This window comes from Apus apus, chromosome 1 (genome assembly GCF_020740795.1).
Source record: "Apus apus isolate bApuApu2 chromosome 1, bApuApu2.pri.cur, whole genome shotgun sequence".
NCBI classification, from domain to species: domain Eukaryota; kingdom Metazoa; phylum Chordata; class Aves; order Apodiformes; family Apodidae; genus Apus; species Apus apus.
In genome coordinates, this window is record NC_067282.1 from 134954851 (window position 1) to 134976944 (window position 22094).

Consider the following 22094-nt stretch of genomic DNA (forward strand, 5'->3'; position numbering starts at 1 on the left):
GGTTGCGTGTCTTGAGCACGGTTACATCAAAATATTGTGTTCCTTAAGGAACAGTACATAAAACTTTTCCAGAAGGGGGTCTCCATCCTTGGTTGTATGAAAACCTGCTTTAATTGTCTTCTCTTTGGGCACAGGCAACCTGGTGCCCAAGGGCTGTATACAAAGGGAAGCATTTTTTAGGAGAGTCCAAAGGTAAAATACAACTATGGAGCCTTTCTCCTCCACCAACATCCACCAAACTCTTAGGGGTGCCCATTTATAGGTACATACATGTATGCTCAGATGCTCAGCCTAAGCCCCACTCAATTCTGTTTCAGTGTGTAAAGTTATGCAGCTGGTTGGTTTGTGACTTAAAGCACGGATCAGGCAGGATCAGCCATGTATGTCAGTAGAAACTTGGGAATACATTAGAAATACATGGAAATTCATAGTATTGTACCAAAATCCTGAGACACTATACAGTGCAATAGCCAGTGGTCTTTTCGCAGTGCATTTGTGTGTTGTCACTTTTTTTAATACTAAATCTTCTGTTGTTCAAGAGAATTACATTGTGACAACTGAGTAAATGAACAGAGGTCATGGCCCTCATTGCTGGAGAAGTCTGTTCAGCTGTTTTTGCATGCAGGGCCTTAGATTAGTGCCTAATGTTAAATTATTAATTGACAAGCCATCATTTTGCTTTGAAAGTGGATTGCCAGTCTTCTGCAAGCTACATAAACTCTCAGGATTATGCCAAATGTTTTCTCTTAGCCATAGGGCTGCTAAGGAAAAGAACTGATACTGCTCTGAAAACAATTGCAGTTTTTCCACAGCAAAACTGCTTTGTCAGGAAGGCATCGTTCTAGAAAGATTAATGGACTGAAGTCTCTATCTACAGCATATAAGTGTTAAAATATAAATGTGATCGACAGTGAATTCTAGGTCTTTTTTAAACAGGTCTTGTATTTAACTAAGAAAATGTGAGGGTTTGCTGAGAGGCATGCATCTGTTTTAAATCACTGTCATGGTGAAGAGCAGCCAGTAGCCAAGTATTGCTCCGTTGCAGAACATGACCATATTCTTATCTGAGATGGAAGTGTGAAGTGAAGTTGACATCAGATTGATAAGGATTTGAAGAGAGAAAAAAAGAAGGAACCAAAACCTTTTGCTAAAAGGGAAGCTGCTCATGCAGAGTCCAGTTGGAGTCTGTGCACACATGTGCTCAGCATGTGTATCACAACAGCACAGCCACCTTCAAATGCTTTCTCCTTTTGCTCTTTCCGTTTCTTTATTCAGTAAACAGAATGATTCGTGGTACGTGATGGGAGAAGGGGCATTTGAGTAACTGCTAGTAGGGGAGGCTCAAACTGTTGCCCCATTGCCTTGTCATCTGCAAACCTTTACAGCACAGACCTCAATAGAAAGGAGGGGGTGGAGAGAGGGCTTGCATGTACAAACAAATAGTAGGGCCGGAGTTATTTTGATATGTATGGAAAAAATATTAGCTCTGCTTTAAGAAGTTGAGACCATGCCACGTACAAGATGGGAAATCACAAACAAGAGGCAGCTTTCCAGCACACTGTAGTGTGTTTGCATGTGACTGGCATACATATTTCAAACTCCGGTTTGCCTGTGGCATCCTGCAGTGAAAATGAAAGTTGTGTTGCTATTGAAAAGGCGCTGCTTCAAAATTGGTGTATTGTGAGGACTGTTATGCTGTGGATAAGAAGCAGCGACCCGCTTTCCAGCATTTAAAGCCAATTTTTTTCTCTTTTTTCCCCCCTCTTTTGGCTCTTCCATTATATCAGCACATGTTTTCAGCTGCCATGTCGAAAGCTTGCTTAGTTTCTTATTATTCATAATTCCAAAAGCGTCAGAGAATATGTTATGCTGACTGATTCTCAAAATGCAGATTTTAATTCTCTTTAAGAACCAAGACTATTCTTTTAATTAATCTGGCAGAAATAGAATACAGCAGATGTAGGTTTTGTTGAGGATTTTTTTAATCTCTCATATCATAATCTTTGTTCCTGCCAACACTCTTTTATCAATGTCTTCCCAGGGATATAAAATAAAAATAGTTCTTACAAAGAAAAACAGTGTAACAGCTCATCTCCTAACTAACTCAATCTGCTTAAGGTGGGGGGGGGGGGGTGTGTGTGTATTTTTGAAGTTTTGGTAGGCACATTTTCAGAAAATGAATAAATGAGGCACAGAAGAGATATTGTTGCTGCTTTTCCCCAAACAGCCAATTTTTCTGTAACTCTCTTTTGGAAGCTCATCTCAAGCACCTGATCCTTTGTATGTGCTTCCATATTTAGATTCTAACATTTTGAAAAGCCCCAAAACCTAAATTCAAATGAAAGTTTTCTGTTAGGAGATGAATGTTCAATTTTACAAGTGTTTAATATTTATCTCAACGTAGACTGAAGCAAGCAGTAACCCTTATTTTGTTAGCTTCTTTTGTTGCATACACACAACTAGATAAGGTTTGTCAGTTTATTAGGAAAATACACATCACATGCCAGGACACACAAACCAACTCGTTGTTAATGCACATAGGGAGAAGAGTAGAAATTGTCTAGATGGTAGTTTGGGCAGCGAATATTTTGTTTACAGAATTTCTGCTTTTGTATTTCTTGATACATTTCCCATCTTTGGAACAAGATAAAAAGAAATTACTTCCTATTGGATTTTTTCAGGAAAGTCTTAATTTACTGCTTATTTAATGGCTTTTTCCAGTGTCCTACAAAAGACTGTAGATATTTTGGGATTATGGGAGTTTTGTTTGCTTGGCTGTTTTGTGTTGCCGAACTGCCTGAGAGAAATGTAAAGCTGTACTAATACCACTAGAGTACTACATAGTACAAATTTTGTTTATTTTAGGTGAAAACATGAAATCAGTACAGTGACACTGAGTGCTTCTGTGAGAAGTTTTTCATTCAGTAATCCAAATGCTCACATGTCTGAGGACAAACATTACAAGACACTTCATTAAGACAGTAACCTATCAGGAATAGCAGATTCTCTTAGTTCCACAAAAAAAGAGAAACCCTGGCACTGCTGACATCAGCAGCAAACCCCTGGTTGTCTGCAGCAGAGCTAGAATTTCCTTCCTGGACTAACTCCAGTGAGGTAAGGGATTTATAGCACTGTAACCAAGTACAGCATTTTCTGACAGTCTGTGAGCTTTTAGTGTTTTTCACATGACATAAATTAAAAAAAAAAAAAAAAAAAGTCAGAAAGTACAGCCACAAAGCTGAACTCTAAACCTGAAAGCTTTGTATCACTGTGCAGGTTAAACAAGTGCCATGCAAGGAGGTTTTGGGTAGAGTACAAGAAGTGGCATTCGGCTCTCCCACATGCAGTTGTTCTGCATCTGTAGCTCTGTTCCACTGTACAACAAAACAGAGCAATAGTAGTTTAATAGAAATTTGTCATGAACAGCTTTTTCCAGCTACATAAAATGCACCTGAGCTTCTTGGCTTTCACTTGAGTACTTTCAAAATTTCAGACAGGTGTATTTCTGAAAGGAATACTGAAAGAATACTGAAAGAAAAGTTCTCTCCTCTTCAAAACATCTACGATCTACAACAGCATAGCCTAAGGGAAATATAGCCTGTGCTTCCTTGGGATGACTGTTAGGATAATGGAGAATGAAAGGTAAAGGGAAAAATGAACAAAGCTTAAAACAATTTACATGAAGTTATGATTACTAGAATAAAGATGACAAAAAAAAGTGATTTCTTTGTATTAAAATACGAAGCAGATACCTCTGATAAAATACATCCTTGCCATTTCTTACGAATCCAAAAGCTACAATTCCTGTAGCAAACTTACTTGACAATTACGGCTTTACAGACAGCCTTGAAGTGTATAATGGGTTTAAAGGTAAGAAGGAAGGTATTTTCTTAGAAGTGAGTCAGTTTTGTATGACAACGCATCTACTTTATGCCCAGAAGTGAGATTTGAAGCTTTGATTCTGGAAAAAAACGAAGCATGTCTGTGACTTTAAATACACACATGCATATATTCACTGTATTGTAAACAAGATAAGTTGACAACAAAACTTAAAGACTTTAGTAGTGCAGCAGCAGACCTAGACAGCCAGTGAAGTTTCCTGAAGGGCTAGATGTAATTGCACCAAAGAGCCAATAGGACCAGTCAGCAAGTAAAGTTTAACACAGGCATCAGTTTTTGCAGGATTAAGTACCTTTAATGTCAACTCTTGTAAAAATGAGAGGATTAATACTTGAAAGTATCGAAAGAGGCCTGAGCCAGGATATTTTTTTTTCACATAAATACCTAAATGGCATTAATAAGAACAGCTTCTGAGCTTACAGTGCAACAACTTTTTATAAAAAGTTTTTTTCTTTTCAGAAGTATTTTATGCCGACACTGGCATTTTCTGTATGGCGACTTCATAACTGTCTATAGAAATCTCAAATACGAGTCTTTTAAAAGCCACTATAACAAAATCATAATGTATACCTATTACAGATGACAGAATAACCTCTGCAGTAATTTAAAAGTACAACTGTTAAGAAAAACGGAGAACTGCGAATTAAAATCGGTGCTATGGAGAAGAGTTTAGTTTGAAAACAAAACCAAGTCCAAAAAAACACAAAACAACAAAAGACTGGAAGAATAGTGAACATTTGTGAGAACAAAAGAAAAAAGGGGGGGAGGGTGTGAGGGAAACAAACCGACTCCCAAAGTAAGTTGGTGTAGAAGAGCAGAAGTAGCCAAGCACTGGAGTGAGATGATGAGCACGTGTAAGGGATTTTCATATTAATGGCAGAGAAAGCTGAAAATAATATTCTTTAAGCCTTTTATTATTCATTAGAGCTGCAATACTATCTAGACCTATGACAGGATCATTAGTTCAGGTAGCACAGGTGCCGATTGAAAAAAAAACAACAGCAGACTTTGAAAACCCCGAGTGAGACCGCGGGTTCCCGAGCGAGCAGGGGAAGCCCGACATTCCCCCTGCCTGTCCTTCCCAGAAGAAAACCGTCCAAGGAAACAAGCCCAAATCCGTTCCGGCGGGGCCGAGCCCGGCAAGGCAGCTGCGGGCGCCGTGGGGGGGCGGAGCGGTGTGGGCAGGGGGGCTCGGGGTCCGGCTGCAGCCCGGAGGTGACCATGCCGCTTCTCTCTCTCCCCTCCTCTCTCTCTCCCCCGGCAGAAGCTGGCGGTGCGGAGCTGCCCCGCGGCCGTGCTGGTGGGCAGCGGCGGCAGCGCCAAGCCCGGCGGCGTCCCGGCGCTCCTGAAGGCAGCCGGCAGCGGCGGCAGCCCCGGCGGCAGCCCCGGGCAGAGCCTGGCCATCTCCGTCCTGCCGGCCAAGGCGCCCATCGCGATGGTGACGGCGCACCTCAACGGCGGGCTGGGCGGCGGCGCGGCGGGCGTGGAGCCCCCGCAGAGCGCACCCATCAACCTGCAGACCACGGGCAAGCCGCTGGGTGCCCGCCGGCAGCCCGAGCTCGGCTCCAACGCCCAGGTAAGGCAGGGCGGGGCGCCCAGGGCTCCGCCGCCGCGGTGGGGGGGCGGGGGCGGGAGGGGCGGGCGGGGGCGGGGCTGGAGGGGTCTGCGAGGGGATGGGGGCGCGGGGGCGGCAGGTGGGGTCAGGCTAGGGGAGGTGCTGGGGGCGGGAGAGCTGCCTCCTCGTCCGAGTAGTGCCCTCGGGGTACCTGGCGGCGCCCCGCTGCTTTGGGAGGGGGAGGGCTTCCCCCTCTGGTGCCCTGGGGGTCCTCCGGCCCGCGGCGGGTGCGGGTATTTGCCCCCTTGGGGGTGCGGGGACTCCCCTGCCCTGCCCGAGACAGAGCAGGTGCAGAGCAGGCAGGGGAGCGGGGAGCTGAGCCGAAGCGCGGGGTTTGGGGGACAGGCAAGGTTGCCCAGGGGGCTTGGGGGACAGGCAGGACTGCCCAGAGGGTTTGGGGGACAGGCAGGGTTGCCCAGAGGGTTTTGGGGACAGACAAGGCTGTCCAGAGGGTTTGGGGGACAAGCAGGGTTGCCCAGAGGGTTTGGGGGACAGGCAGGTCCCCTCACCTCTGGCAGCATTGGTAGGAGGGAGTCAGGTTGGCAACCTTTTGTTGCTTGCCCCCAGTTGCCCGCCTTCTGTGGCTGCTTTTCTTAAAAGCAGGAAGGTATAGGTAAAGAAGTGTTGGTTGCCACGTTGTGAGTGTAGATGCTGCTGCTTGTCGGGATGGCTGGTCTCCTGGCTGTGCTGTCATTTCAAGTAGCCATGGTTTGGTGCCAGTACCTTCCCTGGGAGGGGGGCAAAAGCACAAACTGTATGGAAGCTGGCAGGCTGTTGCTTCCAGGTCCAGGTGTATGCATGTATATACATATATGTTTCATGCTTATGTTCACTGTAATCTAAATATGAAAGAAATGTATTGAATTAGTGAAAGGAGGAAAGAGGAAGGGATGCTGTTTGCTGGACACATTGTTTTGTATAGTCCATTAACAGCCACAAAAGAAGTTTTTACTCCAGTCGTGGTGTGTGTCAAGTGAGGGAAATGATGCAAATTCCATTAAAGTGTGAAGAAAGTGACAATGCCATCCTAAAATTCTGGAGGAGAAGGTGTGAACTATTATTGCTAATGTTGGAAATGTGGATTTCTCTCCTACTTTCTGCACGTAGAGGCTGTGGTAGTCTGGGGTTTTGTACTTTTAATTCCTCTTCAAAAACTTGGGATGTGAATAAGGAAAGAACATGATGTGGAAAAGGGCACCAGACAAGCTCTACCTGAAGACTACTGTAAATCAAGGTTATGTTGGAATGTGCAAGGCTTTTTAATGCTCAGGAAGCCCCTTCCTAAACACTGGACAGGCAATGATCATCACTTTTTCTGGAGAAGTGGTGTTGTCTTTACATGTTACATTGTAGGATGTGGGGAAATTGATTTTAGTTGTATGCTGGCCTTTAATGAAGGTGTTTATGCTTTATTGAAAATATACGTGAAGCTATTCCAGTAGATATTACTTAGAATCCTGGAAAATAACAATATCATATCGTTATCTGTATCATATATATATATCATAAAAATAATAAAAGTTTTAATATTTCAATGGTTTCTCATTTTGTGAAGGACTATCTTTTGCTGTCACTGTCAGGTCCATAGGAAGAAAAGAATCAAAACAGTGAAGGAAGACTGTTGAAGTAACATTTAATGTATTTAGCCTGAGCAGTGAAATAACAGCCCACTGGAGAACAGTGCTGGTTAGAACAGTTAGCCACAAACTTGTAACTTCCGCAAGTGTTGTTAGAGGAAAAGGCTTTCTAACCTGGTAAGCTAGTTCACTGTTGAATTATCCACAGTGCTTCCTGTCTTCTCAAAAGGGCAAACTGGTCCCACTTACACTTTCCTCATCCCTAGACATGCTGTGATCAGCATGTGATCATTGCAGTCTGCTGGAGCAACGGCCTAACACTAGTGCACTCAGTTCTGTTTCCTGAAGCAGTATTTGTTCTGGCATTGTGACTTTTCTCACAAAGTACAGCTTTATTTTAAGCAGAAGCTTGCTGTTATTGGAATAGCATGGAAATACTGCCCAGCATTTGGCATTTGCCTTGGTTTTGCAAGAGGAGGATGTTCCATGGTTTTCTTTAGAAATGTCTTCACATAGAAAAATTTCAGTAACTGTAGTTTTGTGATTTAGTATCTCTGATGCTAGTAATTTATGGAAGAAGCTGAGCCATGGTGAATTTCTGAAGCAGAAGCCTATAGTGGTTTTCTCTTTCGGGAACAGTCAGCCGGCATGGATAAAAACAATTAGAAATACCAAATTGTAAATGTAAAAAAATGCAAGCTGACCTTTTATCCTAAGCTGCCAGGAAGCTTAGTACTGGATTGCATGTTAATTATCACTCTTCTACCCAAATTAAATTGGTTTTGCAAGGTTTCTTGTCCAATGAAAAAAAAACCCAACAAACAACTATTCTTGCTTCATGCTCAGTATTCTGGATTGTTCCCAGAGTGGTGATTACAAATCAACAGCAGAAACACCTTAGCTACTAGCATTAGGGTTGGAGGGAAGTTTCATTGTTGACTTTCACTAATAAACATTTCCTTCCTTCCTTCCTTCCTTCCTTCCTTCCTTCCTTCCTTCCTTCCTTCCTTCCTTCCTTCCTTCCTTCCTTCCTTCCTTCCTTCCTTCCTTCCTTCCTTCCTTCCTTCCTTCCTTCCTTCCTTCCTTCCTTCCTTCCTTCCTTCCTTCCTTCCTTCCTTCCTTCCTTCCTTCCTTCCTTCCTTCCTTCCTTCCTTCCTTCCTTCCTTCCTTCCTTCCTTCCTTCCTTCCTTCCTTCCTTCCTTCCTTCCTTCCTTCCTTCCTTCCTTCCTTCCTTCCTTCCTTCCTTCCTTCCTTCCTTCCTTCCTTCCTTCCTTCCTTCCTTCCTTCCTTCCTTCCTTCCTTCCTTCCTTCCTTCCTTCCTTCCTTCCTTCCTTCCTTCCTTCCTTCCTTCCTTCCTTCCTTCCTTCCTTCCTTCCTTCCTTCCTTCCTTCCTTCCTTCCTTCCTTCCTTCCTTCCTTCCTTCCTTCCTTCCTTCCTTCCTTCCTTCCTTCCTTCCTTCCTTCCTTCCTTCCTTCCTTCCTTCCTTCCTTCCTTCCTTCCCTGCAATGTTTGAAGTTTGTGAGGTAGAGGATCATGACAGCTTTCTGCAAACCAGGTTAAGGTGGCAAGCTGATACTAGTAAATGAGATTACTGGTGTACTGTAGCCTATTTCTCTGCATCTGCAAAATGAGGGAAAGGGCAAGGGCATGAAATGTAATGTTATGAGTTTCTGAACAGTGGTTTCTGCTCGAGAGCATTTAAGGGGTTTGGGATGTATATGTGGTCATCTCAAGTGGTATCTAGCAGGAAGAATGAAATGCTAAATGAAACTCAGCAGAAAAAGTAGGGCATCAAACACTATAATCTAAATGCAGAACTTTCAAGTATAGATAGGATTAAATGTAAGTTTCTAACAGAATTTTAATTTGGGCAGCTGCGTGTCAGCACTTTCATTTTAGGCTGTTGTTTACCCAGCAGATTTTTAAAGTGATTTTGAAACGTTGTTGACTGTAATGGAAGTCATATCTGCATTGAAAAATGTATCTAAATAAATCGATGCGCAACAGATACTGGAGAATTGCTTAGATATTTATCACATTTTTATTACAAGCAGGAAACATTGTGATATTAACAAAGACTGAAATCTGTAAGCACTGAAAATGGAGAGCTCCAGAAACTGGCTCTAGGTTTATGCTATTCCTTGGCAGCCTTGCAGTGTAAATCCAGTGTATGAAGACATGACTGATGGAGCTACACTGATGAAAGTGTACGTGCAGGGGTGTCATGAGTCTCTTTCTCCCACTTAGAGAAATGAAGCTTAGAGCTTCATTTGGATGATCTGGAGCAAGTTGTGTTGGCAAAAGCAGTTTTGCTGGCATAAGCTGAATTTTGCTGGCATATGCTATATACACGCGAGGAGTACTTTGCCTTCAGAGAATAGCTGTTGCTAATCTGTCTAGAGAATGCCCTAGAGCTAATAGATAGTTGTAGGATATCAGCATGTCTATAACTACAAAGTAGTCTTGGTATAACGAGATTTTAACATAAATCTCAAATTATATCTTGTAATTTTTTTAATTATTATTATTTTTTGGTGGTATTTACCATTTCCTATCCTAGCCACTATTTCCTGACTGCAAGCAGGATCTGAGGTTGCTTTGTTGAAGGACAAAGTCCCATCTGCTGTGCTGGAACAATGTACTGGGTAAAGAAAATGCCCCTGTGCTACTTCCTCATTTATTTCTAAATAGCAAAACTGAGGGCCAGCAGGCATCCCAGAACCTAGTTTGGGGAAAACAGAAAGCCTTTTGGCTGTTTGAAAGACAGTTGGATCAGCCAGCTATTGGGAGAACAAGCAAAGAGAAGGGAATACAGCTGCCAGACCACTCGGCCGCTTTTCAGGAGCTGTAGTGAAAGAAAAAAGCACTGGAAGAGCAGATCTGCTTGGGCCATGAAGCACCATGACACAGACACACAAAGTTGCTCTGCAGAAATGTGGTGCAGAGGTAGTCAGTGTCCTGGAAGCAGTACACTGGGTACTGCTCAAGGTAACCTTTGCCTCTTGGGCAGCTCCACTTCTCTAGTTCCAGAGAGATGTTGTTTGCAGCTAGCTTATCTGTCTCTGCATAGCTGAGTGGTGTTGACTTTAAACTCACCCATGCCCCTGGAGTGAGGGTGCTGCACGAACTGGCTCTCACTTTGTCAACACTAACAGTGTTCTCTGTATATATCCCTGTTTGGTGCTTTATGTGCACTATTCACCTATCTTAAGTCCCAGATGCTTCTAAAGCGCAAACTAGATATTACTCAGTGGTGGAACAGCTGGATACTGTTGTAATCTCTCATCTGTGATCCTGGTGTGATGCTCTTTCCCCTATTATTCCATGCAACTCTTAGGGACATCTTAGCAAGACACTGACTGGCCATCAGGACTCCACAAGGAGCAGCATAAAACGTGCCTTCTGCTCCTCTCCATATTTTCCTTCTCACATATGGTCAGCTGGAGAAAAGCTGGGCAAGCTTCCCCATGCACATGTGCTCTTTTGTCTTGGGGCTTGTCTATGTGGGGAGGTTATTTCACAGTAAAATACAGTATGAGGATTTATATTGTTACAAATTCCTGGCAAAATAGGAGACTGTTCTCTGCAAATGCTTCATTAACTCCACAGCTCAAAGAACTACTTGTATCCATGTTTAGATTGAGCAGGCTACATGGGTGTATCCTTTTTTTTTTCTTCTTTTTTTTTTTTTCCCCAGGAAAAAGTAGCCTTTATACGTATAGGAGGATATTCATATATACTTCCTAGCTATCTATATATCCCATTTACTAAAAAAAAAAGATGCATTCTAGAAGTTTAAGCACATATGTCTGCCTGTGATGGCTATTTTTCAGAATAATTTATTTCTAGAATGATTTATGTCCTTTCTCTTCACCATCCCACTTAACGTGCCCACTCTGCTGTCTGTAAAATTGCTCCATCCGTAATTGGAAATCCACCTGTGTGCATGACTAAGTCTTTTTGGCTTTTATTTATTATTTGTATTGCAGTAGTACTTAGAGGTTTTATTTATAGATATGTTTATCTGTACTGGTTGTGTGGCTGTATATAGCATTTTTCTATGATCCATGTTACTACAGTGTCTGAGTATGTGGAAATAGTTAATTTATCCCCACAATATGGAGTGATTATCACTACGATGTTGTTACTTCACATTTTGCTGTTGAAAAACTGAGAAATAAAGGATCCATTTATGCTTCTTCACAGGAAGCTCCTAAAGGTTGCCTTGGGCATGATCCCTGTATTGGCATCCACACCACAGGCCTTTTTGGTCATTTTGAGAATGCCTGAAACATGTCCATGCTGTACACAGCATCCCTGGGAACAAGAAGTGTCCCACAAGCATGCTATGGCCCCTTTTAGTTCTTGCTGTAGCTCTTTACCCGTCTGGCTCATACTTACTTCTTGGTCTGCTGCTCAATCGTAAGCATCCATCTTGTTCTAGATGTGCCAAGATCAATGCAGAAATGATAACTTGTGAGCACAGGGAAGGACAAAAGACAGGTCCAGAGGCTCTGCATAGGTCTAGGGGAGATGAAATACGAAGACATTGCATTATGGTCCATACCATGGTCATTCTGACAACCTACAGGAGGACTGGCAGTCTTGTTGGCATCTGAAGCGTACTAGACTGTAACATTCAAGAAATAATTGCATTTCTGGAGTCTCTGGCTTCTGGTCTTAGTGTCACACCAGCTATATCTTTCTCCAGGTATGGGTTGATCAACAATGGCTCATGAACAGATTTGCTGAAAGCTTACTTGAGCTCTATTTTATCTGGCCTTGTCCTGGTTTCTGGATATCTCTATTGGAGGAAGAGAGCAATGATTGCTCTGTGTGTGTGACAGTTCCTGTGACTTTCCCAAAATTCTTTTGTTTTTTACAGTCTCCTCAAATGTGAAGAAGGGCCTGGGTCTCCTGCTAGGGCCAAATTAGCACTCCAAGCTATCTGCTTCTGTCAGTTTATAAGGGCAACTTGGTGTGGTAACAGTGCTTTATTAGAAATAACAATACAGGAGAGACTGCACAGAAAGCCTGTGGCAGGAACATTTTGAACAGGCAGGCCCAAGGATGAGATGGTTGTTGCACTGTGCATACTGTCATGCCCATGGATTCATAAACCAGAGTTACAGACAGAGGAATTCTGAAATAAGATCCTACCAGACAGTGTTAGAGGAACCTGCAGAGAGATTGTAAGGACCGAAATCCTTCTCTGGGATCCCACTTGAGCTGCTGTGAAGAACAATAGCACAGATGGGGAATTTTGCATCAATAACTTTGCAAAGATTGTAACAGGCAGAGGTAGAGACTGAGATTTTCTGAAGTATTTCCTGTCCTAAATCCCATTGGCAATTCTGCTTGTGATACCTGGGCCCAAGTGTCTCATGTGGGGGCACACAGGTGCTCTTGTAAAGCAGGGAGTTGAAGCAGAGTCTTATTAGCATATTAAGTACTCAGTTGGCCTTCTTGTTTAGTCTGTTTAGATACTGAAGGCATACCTGTTGGAGGGAGCATCTGCTAGAGAGAATAATGCAAGCAGGCAAGACAAAATTTGTGGGAGAATCAGAGCTCAGAGAGATGAAGTGACTTCTGGGGTCACACTGCAGGATAGAGCCCAGGTTCATCCCCCACAATCCTACATTTCTCCCAGTGGACTATGCTTCTCAGGCTTTCAGAAGGATGTCAGCCAGACATTGGATTATTTCAGTTATGGACCTCCAGTGATTCAATATCACATACTCAGTCTCCGGGGTCATCCTTTGGTAGCTTTAAGGTGAATTATCTTCAGGAGATATTTGTAAATACAGATGAGGAAAGGTGGCTCAGTCAAATTAAATTAAATAGAATTATTTAAAAAAAAGGCAAGGAGAGGGGAACCCTAAGGATTCACAGCCCTGCACAGCATATAGTGATCCATTCTGCCATTGGGGCTTACTAACTTCTAACTCTACCATTAGAATGTTGTAAAAAGCATGGCCATTTTAGGAAATGGATTATAGACTATGTGTGACAGATTCTGATTGTATTTACACCATCTTAGTTGCAGGTTTGTTAAGGGAGGTACATGAATTTTCTCCATATGGGTAGCTAAGAGCAGAATTTGGCCTTGCTACTCTGATACATACCGTGTAAAAGCACTTAAAAAATGGTATTTCTTGCTAAATAGCATAAAATTACATCCTTTCAGGTTAATTAAACCGTTTTGCAATGCTGGTTGCTGTTGATGGGATATTTAAATGTCAGATTCAGAATAAGCACTTATGCTTCCTGATTATAAATGGCTTCCTTTTAAATATCCCAGACGTATGTATATGGTCAATACATCTAAAGTGCATGGATTTCTGCTTTTCTCAATCTGCATTTTCATTTGGTCTACAATAGGGTCAAACACCCACTGGTATCAAAGACTGAATAAAGGCTCTCAGCAACTGAATAAAACCTGATTAGGCCCAACATGGTATTCCTTACATAGCCAAAAATTTCCAGTGAAGGCAGTGAAGTATTCAGCAGGAAAGGATAAGCAAAAGTGGACTCACACTGACTTGAAGCTTTGTTGTGAGAATTTAGGAGCAACCTTTCCAAATGTGTTTGTGTGGGGGCTGGCAAACACAAACCATGCTGCAAGAACTTGAACGACCAGGAAACAATAGCAAGGCCCAGTTTTGGAGACCATCCTATGGTTCTGTTTTCTGCAACATTTGTGTCACTAAATGTTTCTGCAGGTTCATATGAAGTGCGACATAGGTATGGAGGTACTAATTCACTGTCTATGGAACATATTTTCCTCCTGCCAAGGGCTTGGGAAGAGTCTACTGAGGAAAAGGAGCGGAAAGAGATGAACTAAAATGACTTACATTTTGTCATTCCTGATACTGCAGAAGAATGATGGAGCTCTCAGCCTGTTTTGTGTGTCTAGGTCCTTATAGCCAGAAGTAATTAATTGGCCTGTGTGTAGAGAACCAAACAAAACAGGGAAATACATTTGCTTTAATTTCATGCCTTTTCTTGGGAGTTATTTTAACTTCCTTATAAGGGAAGTCTTAAACCGTAGGAATATATAGGCAGTCCCCTTATGGAAGTTTCTGTTATATTTTTATACATGCTTATATATCATCTGTGTAAACAAAGTTCTGAGTCCCTTCTCCTAGTGCTGCGAGTTTATAGCACATTATTGTTTTGACGCTAATCAGAGTAGCTCCCATTGAGAGCTTTGATTCACATCAGAAAACTAAAGAATGCTCTAAAAATGGTAATACGCTGTAGCTATTTCATTGTAATTGGAGGCTGTCTCTGCCTCACGGAAATTACCAAGCAAACGTTGTTGAAAATGTCAGAATGTTCAAGTTAGTTCTATTTAAAATGGGGGAGTGAGAAATGTGAGGGGGATGATAGAAAATTTGAGGGTTGTGTGATTCAAACTTGAAGTGCAGTTTGTAATAATGAAAGATGATCAACTTTGGGGGTGGGGAAATAATCTCTTAGGTTTTCTAAATTACAGGATGCATAAAAACATCCACTTACTCTACATGTACTGTTACTTTAATAAAAGGCACCACTTTAGGAAATGAAAGGCTTTGGAATATCGCCAAATGTCTTAGTTCTGTTTATCGTCAGAAGGTGGGTTTTTTTTCATTATCCGTGGAGTTTGTGGGGGAGGAGAATAATTTGCAGGAATGTGAGTGTTCGATTCTAGACAGCAAACTCTGTATTTATCTTCTTTCAATGTTCATATTGCAAATACAAACATGATAAGATTTCATGTTGGTGTTATAACTGCATCAGGATTTGGCAATTGGTCTGCTACTAATCTCATAATGTGCATTTGTGGCTATATTTAAATTAATTGGAAAACTGTATCAGGAAATACTGCTCTTAAATTATTTTACGTATAAATGGGGAGAGGGAAAGGAAAGGGAGACTAGATGCTGTAAATACAGAGCGCTGATGAATACTCAAGTAGTAAATAGAAATATCTTAGAAGTCATTCCTGACAGTAATAAAGGCAGCAATTTGATTTCATCTGTGGATAATAAACTGGTTTCACATTGCAATAAAAATGGTGCTTCTGTTATATTAATATTTATTAGCGCTTATTGATGTTAGGGTTTAGTTGTTCTCTTTTCTTCACATCACAGACATTTTATAAAAATTCAAGTTAAATTGCTACACAAGAAGCAATTAAAAGTGTTTGTGAGAGAGAAAAAAATATGTCTGTGGTGATATTCCTGTACTGAAGGGCAGATCCTCACTGCTTAGGAATCTAGAGAGTTGAGTTCAAAATGAGGGCATTAATGTGAGTTTCCACTAGTTAAAGGTTTGCCTTTCAAAATGCATATTTCAACACATAAGCACTGGTCTGCTGTTTATATCAGAATTGTTTGTCTGGGATTCGTGTTTTTTAATTATATATTTTTGTATTCCTCGTTTTGACTTGTGTGCAGTGCCTCATAAAGGTAAGAGATGATGTATTAGACTCAGTGGCCTTTTCTTTGGTGACGTGTGAAGGTTTGCTAACTCGCAGGATGCTGTGAATCGGAAAGTGGTCTGATCCAAATTTAACCAGTTTTGTTCTTCTCTAAATTTAGAGAATAGCTGAATGGCAAGACAGATATGTTTCAATTTCCGTCAGTGACAAGGACAGAGCGTTGGCGGATGCCTGTTAACAGCTATATCGTGTGGTTTTGATACTCATATATGTGTGTATGGGTGGGAAAAGACTAGTTACTAACTTTTATTTATTGTGAGCCTGTTTCTTCTTTGTCTGCCTTAAAGTCACTCTTGAGCTTGATGTTTCTTCAGTGCAGCTAATCCTTGTGCAGAAGGTGTGTTGTATTCTTGAGTCGTGTTTTTGCCCTCTTAGTAGAAAGACTTGCATTGGACTTGGATTTTTATCGTTATGAAAACTGAAACACAGACCCTTTTAAAATAAGTCAGGTGCCAGGCAAGGTAAGACAAACCAAAATTCTTCTTGTTGATCTTACACTTAGGCTCCAATGTCAATCTTTTCACAAAATTGGTTCAAGTTTATCCTTCACTTGAGCATAACTCTGAGTGTAACGTGTATATATTCACGTCTTCAGTAGGATTAATCATGTACTTGTCACTGAGTTTGTATTTAGCTGCTTTTGTGTTCTGAGGTCTTAATCTTTTTTATTATTCTAATTCTTTAGCCAAATATTGTCCTTGGAGATTTGATCAGTGAAAGCAAGAACGCGTCCCTACTGCTTTTCAACAAGACATTTAGTTAATGGATACAACTGTTTGTTTTGGTTTGAGGCTTTTTTTCCCCCTCAGCAAGATCCTTATTATAGACCTCTGTTTAGCCTGTTTCTCATGTTTGATTTTATTAAGACCCCAGTTCAGTGACTGTGTCATCAAATTTGCACGTAGTGATGGATTGTGATATTACAAACAATTTGATTGTTGCATCCCTCACTGAATCAAACAAGGAGACTGGCTGGATTAGAGATAAGTTAATTTTTACATACAAGATCACTGAACTATCAGTGAATGAATAGGTAATACCAGAAAGTGCATGACAGCTTTGATAAGATTTAAGTGACATTTTATTTCATGTAGTTTGCTGAAGTGGTAACGATGACGTAAGGATCTTACCTTAAATGTTTACTGTCCTTATGGGTGTAAAATAAAAGCACTAGTCAGCCTTGTTTAACTTATTGTAATTTACATTTATCTTTAAAGAATCAATACGCTAAAATATTTTTTAAAGACAGCTATTTTAGCATTCTAGTAATGAGAATATTGTAGAAATTTGGCAGGGGTATTACAGTGATACTACAGTCTTTTAGAAGGCTGTATGTGGTAATTAATTAACATTTGCTCTAATTAAATCCCACCACCTTATTAGCTGATGTCACAATGTTTTCTTCAGAGTGAAACATTGCTATATTAATTTCCTCTGCATTTGTCTTTTCAAAATATAAGCCAGTAATCTATAATCTGTCTACTTGTATCACTTTTTAATGTTTCTTGTTACATGGGAAATTAGACATTGCGTTTGTTAGTATTGCTGGAGAGGAAAAGCCCAGCCTCTCTAGTAAGTATGAGCAGGTTAGCTTCAGGTTTCTGCTATATCTGTGTTCTTAATGTGGGCTTCAGAGCCAGAGTAAGTGGCTTTGAACCATTGCTATGATCAAAGTGTTTATTTACACTTTGTTCTCATGTCTTGAGAAATATGAGCTTAAACTCTGGGTCCTCTAGCCTGAGTCCAGAAATTATTTCTGAATTTAGAAGTTATTACACAGAACTGGAATCAACCTATGTCTTGATACACAAGATGTCCTTTAGTAAGTTTAGAAGTCTTCTTAATAATGAAGTGTTACTCAACAAATTATGAGCATTTTCAAATCTGTGAGTTTGGGTTATCTCCACTGAAATCAAGTATAGTGAAGCTAGATTTCTACCAGCAGAGTTAATCTATGAGATGACATCACTGGCATGTCTTTAACCATTTTCCTAATAACAATACAATAGGGTTAGCATGCCATTAATGATTTTTATTATTACTACATTTTCTTTGAAAACAAACACTTAATTTTTTTACAAAACCCATCTGTGTGACCCATTTATCCTAATTTTCATTATTTTTCAATTTACAGTGTCAGGGAGTTGACTACACAGAGCTTTCATGTCTGCAAGTAGAAGATAACTGAAGACCTAAGCAGCGCACCTTACCAACGTTTTGCTTTTAGGATCAGGGAAGTGATATAAATAACCCTGTTTGAGTAAGATCCAGGCAGTCTAAAAAATTAATTTTAGGTAGTGAAGTTCTCTTTTCTGTCTCCCTGGCAGTTATTCTGTATTGAAGATAGTGTTGTCCAATTAAAACAAAACCAAAAAACCCACCACCAACAAAAAAAAATCAAACAACAAAAAAAACCCACAACAACAAACCAAACCAAACAGTTCTTCATCCCCATTTAGCTCTGGGGATGACTGGGTTGAAGTCCTGATGTCTGCAATGATCTCCATAAGGATACACACACAAGGTATCATAGAAGTTCATAGTTCTGTCTTTCTGAAGCCATTGTTGTGCTAATAAGCAAAGTATGCAAGCTGAAAACATAGGACATATAGGATCCTCAGACTCTGTTCCGTACCTATCAAGTGTGGACCCAGGTGAAATAAAACACTGCCTTTATTTCTACTAGTGATATTCCCTCTGCACCAAATGTTTGTGCTGGGGCGTTGTCCGAAGTAATGGTAACAGGTTTGAACAGCAAGGTGGCCAAAGCATGGAATTGTCATTTGTCCTTTCCCCCTTAAGTGTTACTTAACCATTGGGCCACAACACACTCACTGATGTAGCAGAAAGGCTTGGAAGAAGAGAATATTAATGGTTAAATCTGAAGCACATAATGATTTTACTGTCTTTAAGGCTTGACAGCAGCTAAGAGGGGGACTTGAGAAGGTGATTTTGGACTCTGTAGCTGGGCTAGGTTGGACTCAGGCACAATGGGGCTTTTTCTGAAACTCAGCCTACTAGGACCTTGGAAGATGTGCCAGTATGCAGGTTTATCTGGGACTAGCAGGATGAAACATCCTGAGTAGGAGCCAGAAAACGTCCCACAAGCTAGATAGTAGACCGGAATTGTGGTTTGATTTTTACTGGTTTTCTTCTTATAATTTATGTACTCCAGAAACATATATAATATCTAGGCTCAGAAACAGAGGAACTTTGTTGACTTTAGTGCTTGTAAGGCCAGTTCTGCTAGCGCTAACATTAATGCAGCATCTCAGGAAGAAGAGGAGATTTTCTGTTTACTAACTCTAAAATTTCCTTTCTCTCTCATTGTAGGAAAGCACTGGTGCTGACTTTGGTATATACACAACTCTGGAAAAATACTATGTGTCGTGTGTTGTGAAGTGTGTGCTTGTGTTTTTGCATACAAATAGTGTGTGTGTATATGTATGTATATTATGCATATATTTATAAATTTATATAAGCATAAAATTGCCAAATCTTGTTACTGTCTGAACAAATCAACATAAAAGATCTGCCTCTTTTATTTGGATCATCAAAGAACTGATTACATTTGTAAGTGAATACTGTAGAGTTTATCACCCTCCAAAACTAAATAAGGTGCTGCTGTATTTCAGCATTTTATTTTAATTTGAAGGCACCTACGTAGCAATGTCTGCAGTAATTTTTCACAGCTGAAATTTTAGAGCTGTGCAATACCAAAATTAAGAATTCAACAGTAACAGTAATTCAGCCATGCTGTACAAAAGCAGTATTTTCCACTGGATTTTGTTGATGGGCAAGTGGCTCAATATTGCTTGGTAGTCTGCCTAAAAAAAAAATAATAAAGCAAGCTTATGGCATGTTCTGCACATTCAAATTGGTGTTTCCTGGGAGTGTTATTGCTTCCTTTTTTCTAATTACATTAACAGTAGAATTTTAAGATTGGTAGTATTTATAGGCAATATGGAATTCAGCCAGAGTCTTTGTGTTCCTTCCCCAAGTTCTGTGCTCAAGGAAGTTACTGTTGGTAACAACATCCAGTTATTATGGACTGAACTGATCTAATAGCTTTCTTTCTCCAAAAAGGTTGGAGACATCAGTCCATTTTTCTGTTCTCCTGCCTTTGTGTTTTTTGTCTTCTCCTCCCTCCTCCCCCAAGAAGTGTTGCTTTTTCCTTTGCCTTTATTCTGTTGCTTGTTGTATACTTTCCTAAGCTAATTCAACTGGCAGAAAACTTTCTTTATCCTGGTTAGCAAGCTGAATTAGCTCAGCTCAGGGCCTGACAAAAGGGGCTGTGTGGCAGTGAGCAATTAGATCATCTCAGGCTGTCACGTCTCTCATGTTTTCCAGTTCTTCAGAGTGACTGAAGAATGCATAATAAATACTTAGAGAAAGAACAGCAAAAACAGCTCGGAGCCCTATGGGTGCTAAAGTGGAATTATTTGGAAGATAATGTTAATTTTTCAGTAGCTGGTAATAGGCTGCATGGTCCATTCTGATAGTTGAGGATTCCTAAATCTCTAAGGGAAGATGGTAAATTCCTCCTTTATTCCTCCCTCCACAAAACCCCCATCTTTTCTTTCCATAACCTAATCCTTCTGTCCTGTAACTGGGTTAGAGCAATAGTACTTTAGCAGGTGCTGGGGTTCTGTTGAAGATTTTCACTCATGCTTGAAGTAATTTGAGGGAGAGCTAGAAACTGCATTGTGCAACACACTGTGCATTCATTTTCCCTTTACTCAGAAATATTTGTGCAGACTGTGAACAGAGAATCAATAATTTGACAACATTAGACATTAAAAACAACATCAAACTGAAACAGTTTAGTAGATAAACAGCAAATCTTTTATGAATCAGCTGAGCAAGAGACCATAGGTGTGATCACAGCTGCTGAGCGTTGTTGCAACTCAGTGAGACTATACTAATTTGTGCAGGGAGTGGAGACTTAATTAATCAGACACGATTTCTGAATAAACACAGAACAGGTATGCACACAGCCAGACTTTCTTCTGTTTTTTTGGGGGTTTTTTTCTCCTTTTTTCTTTTCAGAAATTTAGAATGTGATCTAAGGATGATGGAAAAATCCATCTTTTGATAAAAATAATGGTGCCTTAAAAAAACCTCAACTAACTGGTAAACAATGTGATGGAAGCTGTGTTTAAGAACAGGTAGTTGGCACAGCTATCTATGCTCTTGCTTAAGTAACCAGTGGGAGTTCTGAACCAGGGAAACTCATGAACTGTATTCATTATGGTTTTCTTTTCCCAGAATACATACCCACAGTGTGTTCAGAGTTTATATTTTGGAGTTTACCCAGATGGGAATGTGCAAGTAGCAAGAAGTAGAGATAGTGGTCTGAAAAGTCTGAGAGCTGTGGTAAAAGCAGAGATAAATTAGATGATGCTCTGAAAAGCAAAAGAGCCACAGTAAAAGCAGAAAATTGTTTGCTTTATCTCTGTGTATACTCCTTGGATACCCTCAAGAGCTTTGATACCACTGTAGGTTTCCTCGCAGATTAGTGGTGTTAAAAGGGATGAGGACGAATACCTCAGCTGCAATTAAGAATTCATTCACACCGTGGTTTTAAAAGCAGGTTTGGAATTTAAGGTGGTACTTTGCCTCCTGCTACTTCTTGCTACTCTGGTACAGAGCCCTGGCAAGGGGCAGCTAGAGTGATGGTAGGCTGTTTCAGTGCAAAGGCATCTGGCTTAATTTGAGTCATTGTTAATTTGCTATAATGAGGGCTGGTTAAAATGGTATTTTAAATGCCCAGGGAAAAGATTGTTTCAAAAATAGTGTTATTTAAAAAAAAAGCAGCAGGACTTGTTGTGTTTCTAATTGTCTGCTTTACAGTAGTAATAAATGTGCATGCGAGAGCACGATTAATGATTCTGAGTAAAGAGAGAAGAAGTGAGGAAAACAAATACTTCTAAAAGCTGGAAGAGAAATCTTTAAATTTCTGTGAAATTCCAATTAAATTACTGCTTACACAAAATATATGTTTGAAGTGCAGTCTCTTTGGGTACAATCTGAGTGTGAAACCGAACTATGCCATTCTTCCACCAGATTAGTATAAATACCATTCACAGAATTTTAATCTTTTTGGAAATGAAGTATGATTTCCACAGATTTTTATAGAAGTTAAGTCTCAAACGCAAGAAAAAATGTGCACACATACAAGTCTTGCAGGAGCCTCAAAGTAATATCCAAGCACGCAGTGCTTTTGCTGGTGGACTATATGGAAAAATAATAGCGTTTAGGTTAGGTAGAGGACAGCAACTATCCTGGATTATTGAGGTAAGGTGCAGCAAGTTTTAAGTCAAATGAACTTGGAGGTTGCGTATAGTGCTTGGCATTTATATAAAGCAAGCTCAAGGTTGAATGCAGCATTCAAGTTGTGAAATGGATGTAGAATGGGTAAAAAAACCCCTGCAATTACTTCAGTGACGATCCATTCAGGTTAAGAATTTTCATCTTTGCTGTTGCCATAGCAATCTGTTCCCCTGTCACTACCACA

At 40.6% G+C, this 22094-nt stretch overlaps 1 protein-coding gene across 1 annotated transcript in view; it reads left to right on the forward strand.

Moving 5' to 3' along the window:
* PHF21B (PHD finger protein 21B) overlaps positions 1-22094 on the forward strand; it is a 161478-nt gene that overhangs the window by 95185 nt on the left and 44199 nt on the right. Inside the window, exon 4 of the mRNA XM_051608007.1 lies at positions 5165-5476. Coding sequence (XP_051463967.1) covers positions 5165-5476 — 312 coding nt within the window. The remainder of the gene's footprint in view (positions 1-5164; positions 5477-22094) is intronic.